This window comes from Xyrauchen texanus, chromosome 41 (assembly GCF_025860055.1).
Source record: "Xyrauchen texanus isolate HMW12.3.18 chromosome 41, RBS_HiC_50CHRs, whole genome shotgun sequence".
Taxonomy (NCBI): domain Eukaryota; kingdom Metazoa; phylum Chordata; class Actinopteri; order Cypriniformes; family Catostomidae; genus Xyrauchen; species Xyrauchen texanus.
The window spans coordinates 30,349,619-30,357,471 of NC_068316.1; the positions used below are offsets into that span (position 1 = coordinate 30,349,619).

Below are 7,853 nucleotides of genomic sequence, written 5' to 3' on the forward strand. Positions count from 1 at the left end.
TCTGTGTGAAAATATGCAACTCTTTCATCAGTTGGTGCCCATGTAACTGGAGTGTAAAGCTAGGGTATATTTGTGTGTATAAGCAATATAAAGGCATATAACAAGTTATAGCAATGTGGATTGCTAAGAAAATTAAATTGATTTAAAATTGGTGCGTTGCTATATATATATATATATATATATATATATATATATATATATATATATATATATATATATATATATATATATATATATAGTGATTAATCCATCTATTGTCACTAAACTGTGATGTACGAAGAATTAGCCTTGCATCATACACAATTTATTTTAAAATACTGACAACTTACAAGGCATTTCGGTACACATTTTAAGGTCTCTTCTTGTAATTAATATTTTTTCATAAAAATGGATTGTTGAAGTTTTACAAAATCACAAAATAACCACATTGATTAATGACTAACCATAAGTGAAATGTCATATCAAATACAGTAATAATATTTCCATCAAATTGGCTTGGCTGGAGAATGCACAAATGAGGAAATTAGTCTACGTCCTTAGAAATTCAAACAATCCCAAATATTAATTATGTACGAAGTAGAGTAGCAAACATTTAAAAATCGCTGAAAGACCAAACCTTACAAAATTACTGTTGACACATAAACATTGAAACGTCGTCATTTACATATGTACAATTTTTTTTATAATATAAGCACTTTGGTTTAATAATACAAAAAAAGAAAGAAAATAAAATTAAAATAAATTCTTTACCGATTAAAAAATAAATTAAATGGATTTTGAAATCAAAGCGGAATTTACAAAAAAAAAATAATAATAATACAGCTACATGCGTACGACCAATACATTATTTAGAACCATAGACACTCATGACATGTTTTTTTTTTTTTATATCGATTGTTGGTTAGGCAGTGACATTAGCTGTCAAGGAGCCAGTGCATCCTTCAGTAAGGCAGTAAGTGTGAACAAGCCTACTATTTGTACTGACTAAGTGTCAGCCTGCGGCCATTCTGTTCAAAAAATAATAATAAAAAAATGAGAAGAAGATGTCAAAGTCAGTTTCGTAATTTTGCCAAGGGAATATTCTATGGCCCGCATTTGGTTAGAAGACGTCCCTCCGTTCAGGATTGCCGTACATTGGCCCCTCTGTATGGCCCGGTGTGGATGAACCGCTGGGTGGGGTCTGGGGCCCACTGGCACCGGAGCTGTGACACACGTACCATTCGCTTAAATTGGCCGGCTGGGACGATGACGAGAGTGGCTCGGAGAGCGCAGAGGGAGCTGGCTCCCGTCCCATGTCCGATGAAGGAGAAACAAGAGATGGAGTCGATGATTCGTAACCCGAACTCGGAGGTGGAGACTTGCAGTGCACCTTCATGTGTTTTCTCAAAGAGCTGGGATGGGTGTACGATTTGTCACAACCTCTGACTTTGCAGCTGTACGGCTTATCGCTGGTATGTACGTGGGAATGCTTTTTCCGGTCACTGCTGTTGGCGAATCGTCTGTCACAGCCGTCGAACTCACATTTAAAAGGCTTTTCGCCTATAACAAGAAACACAGAAGTCAAATGTCAATATTTGTCAACGTGCATTACATATGTACTTCCGTTATAATTCCGTTATTACAATGAGCACAAAACCAAAAACACTTGACATGTAAGTCTGCATAGGGTAAATCAGGTCACATGAGCCCCATGATGATATCTTGATTATCATTTTAGTGCTATGTCTCTCAGATGGCAAGTCCCCTGTGACTGAAACGCTCAGACAGCAATGATATCTTTTCACAATTACAGATTATTGGGCATCTGCTTGCACACAATAATATGTATTATTAATTTTATTATTATTATTATTTCAAGCTATGTCCTCTCATAGTAGTTTAATTTAGCTTTGGAATGTGGAGCATGGATGTCTCATAAAATACATCTGATCCACCATCTAAACTGTTGTTAGGCCTGTCCCACTATAACCATAATAGCTGATGGAGAAGGCAGCCAGGCAATAGAAATGTTTGAATTAATTACATTCAATCACATCATGCATATTTCCGAAGGACATAAGCTCCAGGAGTTTATGAGACCACGTAATTGCAGCTGTCTAATTACAGTTGCTCTCTGAATATCAATATGACCTTCAGCTGTTGGGCCAAAAGAGCCAATCAAGTACATTAGGGTACTACATGAAAGCAGCAAGGAAGAGACCCTTGGGAAACCATATCCGTAACCAAATATTAAATACAGCGAAAACAATAAAAAGAGAGACTCTGACCTCGGGAATTTATCACAGAAAGCACTATATATACTGTGTGTCACCTGATTATCAATCTTGAGACATCTAGTGGAACATTTAATATATTTGTGTACCATATATCATCCATATATAGGCTAACTAATTATACCAACGCTATTTGCTAAAACACACTTCAGCGCGATGAATTTCGCTACTAAATCTGATATGCATGAACGGTTCAATTTCTAACCCAGGGGGGTCCTTAAATAATCCAGTCCAAATTCAACAAAATAACTGTACAGCCCAAAAGCATTTGTAGTAATACTGAATATGAAAGTTCCACTTAGAAATAAATATAAAGTATATGTGAACTGAAGTGTGATTTAGTTCTTCAGAACTTTAGTAGCGACTTGTTGCATGCGGACAATCAAAATAGAGGTTTCGAGAAAAGTGCTTAGTGAATAGTTCTTCATATCGTTGCAGTTCTGCAATAAATGTGACTGATGCACCATCTTTCCTCTTGGTGCATGTAATGCTAGTAAATTGCTAATTGATTTTGGAAGGAACAGTCACTGACCTAGGGTAATTGGAACACAACAACTGACGTTTAAAGAAATCAAGACTCTCTAAAATTGCATCCATGGCCCTGTATCTTGTCCTGAATCGAAAACTTTTGAAAAGGAGCGTTTGTGGTTTCCGTAATTGAGCGAAAAAGTAGCCTATGCCAATATAACGAGTTGCAAAGGGAATTAAAACACACAGGTATCCATATCTCAGAATAATTAATATAGACAGGCGATGTCCACAAACTATTTATTTTGCAAAAATTAGGCTACTTTGGTCATTGTAAACAAAGCGGCACCCTATCGCTTCCCCTCTTATGTTGTCAGTCTATAGGAGGCAGTAGGCCCCAAACATATTAATGTTTTGGGACAGCTGTAAACAATTTCTGAAAGCAAGGAATATATCATTTTTAAAACACAACATTAAAAAGCAAGCAAGCGATAACAGCGATAATTGCTTTTTGTCGAATTATCGCTCAATCGTTTTTGAAATTCGTCAAATAACAGCTCAAAAATGGTGTCTGTGATCTAAGCCATTCCAGCATAGACAAGATACAGCATTCTGATTGTTTTTCCCCCAATAAAAAAGCTCATCGTAGCAGTTTTAGTTATCGAGAAAATGTGGTGCATCTATTTAGCAAGATACTTTCACATAATTAATAAAGTAGTTGCACGCCAACATTTTCTATGTGTTTACACTTTAGCTGTATCTCTAGTAAAGGAAGTGTTATGTGCCAAAACTATTTTACTTAAATGTCCATTGGGACATGAATTAAGTCACTGACCTGTGTGTGTCCTTTTGTGGATTTTCAGGTTTTCCGACCGAGCAAATACTTTTCCACAGCCAGGGAATGGACAGGGAAACGGTTTCTCTCCGGTGTGCACTCTGATATGATTTACAAGTTTGTACTTTGCTTTAAACGGCTTTCCCTCTCGCGGACATTCTTCCCAAAAACAGATATGGTTCCCCTGTTCTGGTCCTCCAACGTGCTCCACAGTCACATGTGTCACTAGTTCGTGCATGGTGCTGTAAGTTTTGGAGCAACGTTTCTTGGCGGAGTGCTCTGGTTCCAACCACTTGCAGATGAGCTCTTGCTTGATCGGTTGCCTCATGTAACGGAAAAAAGCGCCAGGTCCGTGGTGGGGTGCGCTGAGATTCATGTTCAGATTGAGACCGCCGTATCCGTGCAGAGGAGAACCTGCGAACGGGTCCGCCCTGGAGCTCGCCACTTGACTCAAATGATCAGACCTAACGTACATTTCGGCAGGTATTCCTAACCTTATTTGTCCGTTCAAGGCTTGGCCACCTGGTGCTCCGTTAGATGGCTGCTCGTGATGAAGTCCAGGGAAGAGAGCGTGGTTCCCGGGGTCGGGGTGATGACCATAATGTCCCGGATAGCTACCTGTTGTCGAGACAAACATTCCGTGGTGAGAGGCTGAACCACCAGAAGTCTGATCGGTCAGCACCGGCATGGCTTGTGCTGTCAAATCTCGCCGAATGAGGAAATCCCTACCTGCGGATAACGCCTGGGCCGTGTGAGACATAGAGTACGGGACCGTTGCCGCCTGCACCGGGCCAAAAGCTCCCGATTGACTGGAGACCACGTCGCCGTGGCCTGCAATATGATGATTATGGTGGTGGTGGTGGTGGGGATAATGATGGGTTGGGCTGATTTTGAGGGCCGCGGAGTGCCCCATGTGTTCTGGCCCGAATGGACTCGGCCCCAGGCGGGGTTCCGCAGTCATCTCCCCAGGGTGCGAGTGAGCCATTGAGTGTGGATGGCTGCTGAACCCCGGGAAGCCTGTCACGCTCTGAGGGGTATGGTGGTGATGATGGTGATGGTGGTGCGCCCCTGCCAAGTCAACTAATCTCAGCGTCGTGTTCCGTTTGGAAAACGCGGGGTCCATCACAGGGCTTCCTAAAGCATCCACGCTCATTACTCCTAATTTTAGAATAACTTGACAGCAGGCAAATAATAATAATAATGATGATGACAAATATATTTTAATCGCTTTGAAAAATACAGAAGAAAAAAAACTTCCCCTAAAGTTTAGTTGCTATCTCAGTGCCTACGTGGAATCCCATTCGGTTGAGAGGCAGCAGCAGGACGCTTTGATATACTGAATAGAGATTCATGGTAGGCGCTGCAGCCCGTGGAGCCAAACAATCACGGAGCGCTCTAATTGGTCAGAGCTCCGTGATTGACGTCACTCGTGACAGTTTCCAATGTGAAGAAAAATGTTGTAGTGACAGCAAACAGCTAGAGCGCATGCGCTGAGCCTTAGGCAACAGATACAAAATGTTTTGTTATGCAAAGGTTATTGTAATTTAAAGTGCAATACCAAAGTTACATCGAAGCGATGTAATATTTCTTTATATACACATTACAGCTGTGGGAAATCTGCAAATGCGCGTCAAGAAAATGCGTTTTGCTTTTTTATATTAAATTCTTTAGCTGACAAAAGTTTCCCTCCTGTGCTTCTACGTCGTCGTCATGGGATCGGTGTCTTGTGAAAAGCGCGAAGGTCGCCTATTGTCCAGAGAAAGAGAGAGAGAGAGAGAGAGAGAGAGAGAGAGAGAGAGAGAGAGAGAGAGACGCAAAAGACCTGTTGTTATGATCGGGGGTAATTTTCGACCTCAGTTGTTCGGCGGTGGCGGATCAGGCACGCAGGAGGTGGTGCTACATCAAATATGTACAGGGCAGCAACGTCTTTGAAGAATATCCTGTAACTGTTAAGCGAATTTACTAATACTCAAATTATTTCTAAACGTAAAACTATATATCACTGATTACTTACCGTGATTTAATAAACACTTAGTTGACAGTACACCTGCTCTGAATAAAGTGGTATCATGAATCAGACGTCGTGTTTATCGACGTGTAATGAAAATCTTGAGAGAAATATGGCAGTCCCAATCTCATGATAACAGACCCAATCGTTTCAGTAGATTTAGCTTTGAACTTTGTCCAGTAGAGTAAAGCTCTAAACTGTGCTTATTTTCCCTACCATTGCGTCAACAGGTATTAGACAAATGTTTATTATAATCATTCAATGAGCATGCGTGTACATGTCCATAAATGACATTTTAGACCTATCTTCGAACCTCTCCTACCGTTCAGAAAACACTATTTTCATTTTTATACAGTTGTTTTTCTTTCTTTCTTTCCTTCCTTCTTTCTTTCTTTCTTTCTTTATTTATATATATATATATGTGTGTGTGTGTGTGTGTGTGTGTGTGTGCACTCCAAACTATCTTAAATAAAACCGCCTTTGAGCCATTTTGCGTCCATGCCGCAAGTTAAAAAAGTTTTTTTTTTCAGTTCTAATGTGCAATTGTGAGCTGAAGAGGAAGTCGACCAAACTATATGGCTATTCACGAAGTTTAATATTTTGCATCAACTAAAATGCCTCATACAGTCTTGTATTTAAACGTTTGTTGTGGATGTTTGTTACAAATGTACTTGCTTCTATTAACATTTAAGTAACATTGAAAACTTTCATAAGTCTCCGATTCAGTCATCATGATGAACTGAAATAATTTCAGTAAATGGGGCTGTTTCCTCCATGCACAATAATTAAAAAAGACAAACGCAAGATTGCAACACAATTACGACCTTGATCGCAACTGTTTTATAGCTGTATCTTAATCAAATCTGTCAGAGACGAAAAGAAAGTGTTGGGTGAACTGTCCCAAAAGAAAGTCAAGGAAAAAAAAAGAGTTATTGTGTCAAATATCAAAAATGCAATATCTGTTGCCATTAGGCGGATTATACGTGAGAATATAAAGAGTATTTAGATTGTAGTAGTCTAGTACTCATGTGTCTCGATGAAAAATGAAACAGTTGACTCCCCACCCCCAACCCGCACTGCTTTGTAACTTAACTCTAAGGTAGACTATATTGTGTATTTTTGTTTTAACCTAGGCCCTGCCATACGCTATACGAACATTGCAAATCTAATTCATACACATAGCCGTGCGTATTTTTTATTGTAATGTATGTATTTTTGGTTGGAGGACTGCAACATCACAGTGTAATGAAGCTTGATTTCACTGAAACATTACTTAATGTATCTGAAGGCCATTGTGATAGATTCATACCGACCTTAAGTAGTTCTGAGCTCAGCAAACGTGAACATACAGTCTAAACATTTCAAATCTAAGATTCCATGAAAACCTTTAAGTTGCTTCATTTTAATGAATAATGAAGGCCAATTTATTCAATTATTGATGTAAGTAAATTGGAAATCCCTTGAGAAACGACATGAATTGATCTGTCAGACTGGTGACAAAACCATACCATCCATGTCATAAATAAGTAAACATTGTGCGAACTATGACGAATAGTGAAGATGTTAGTGATATGGACGGGGCTCAGTTCGAATGGGTCGCAGCTGCATTTCTTGGGCACGGAACTAAAAGTTTATTTATAAGCTACTTTGCATGTAGTAGACAGAAGAAAACAAAATGCTAAGAAGGACAGCGACTTTGTTTGATTTGGAAACGGAATAGATTACAACACTCATGAAAGAAGATCAGATACTGCAAAATTATTGAAAAAATAAATAAAAATAAACTCTATACAGGCTAACAGGAACATTCTCAACAGTCTCGTTCTAAAAAAAACCCGCATTCCCCATGTTCGATTCAAACATATGGATTAAACTAGCCAAAATAAAGTTTTGTTCATACTCTTAGGGCAGTGATTATTTCTTAGGGTTATTGATACATTTAGAACATAAAATAAGACAATCAAGTTGATTGTGTGCTTTTATTTTCCAATTTTTACTATTCTCTGAAACATAGTCCTTAGAGCCTATTCTTTAACATGCCACTTCAAACTTTTTTGCTAATTTAATTGTTGCAAAGTTGTGTATGAAAAGCACCTAATTTCTCTGTTTGAATCTATTATGCTCCGTAAGCAATTTCAAATGAATCCAGCTTCCAAAACTCATTTTGTCCCAGTGCTATGAATCTTACCGTTTTCCACTTGTTGAAGACATCGTCCAGATTTCTTTTATAAAGATAACGTCCTTAAGACACAACATTCAACTCAACAGC

At 38.9% G+C, this 7,853-nt stretch overlaps 1 protein-coding gene across 2 annotated transcripts; it reads right to left on the minus strand.

Moving 5' to 3' along the window:
• Positions 1 to 295: 295 nt before the first annotated feature.
• On the minus strand, positions 296 to 4,921 carry LOC127634021 (zinc finger protein ZIC 4-like). 2 transcript variants are annotated; one of them, XM_052113414.1, is made up of 3 exons: positions 4,306 to 4,921; positions 3,577 to 4,194; positions 296 to 1,539 (listed from the first exon to the last, which is right to left on the minus strand). In XM_052113414.1, the coding sequence occupies exons 1-3, from the start codon at positions 4,727 to 4,729 to the stop codon at positions 1,100 to 1,102; spliced, it is 1,482 nt and encodes a 493-aa protein (XP_051969374.1). In that variant the 5' UTR covers positions 4,730 to 4,921; the 3' UTR covers positions 296 to 1,099. The 2 variants fall into 2 exon arrangements, with proteins under 2 accessions (XP_051969374.1, XP_051969373.1); XM_052113413.1 differs by having other exon boundaries at positions 3,577 to 4,920.
• Between the last annotated feature and the right edge of the window lie 2,932 nt (positions 4,922 to 7,853).

What these genes read in the sequence shown, in the direction of transcription:
- LOC127634021 (XM_052113413.1), bottom strand. Translation starts at nt 4,729, where the DNA reads ATGAGCGTGGATGCTTTAGGAAGCCCTGTGATGGACCCCGCGTTTTCC. An exon ending in CCACAAAAGGACACACACAG is followed by an intron (nt 1,540 to 3,576) that starts GTCAGTGACTTA and finishes TTCTTGTTATAG; the next exon opens with GCGAAAAGCCTTTTAAATGT.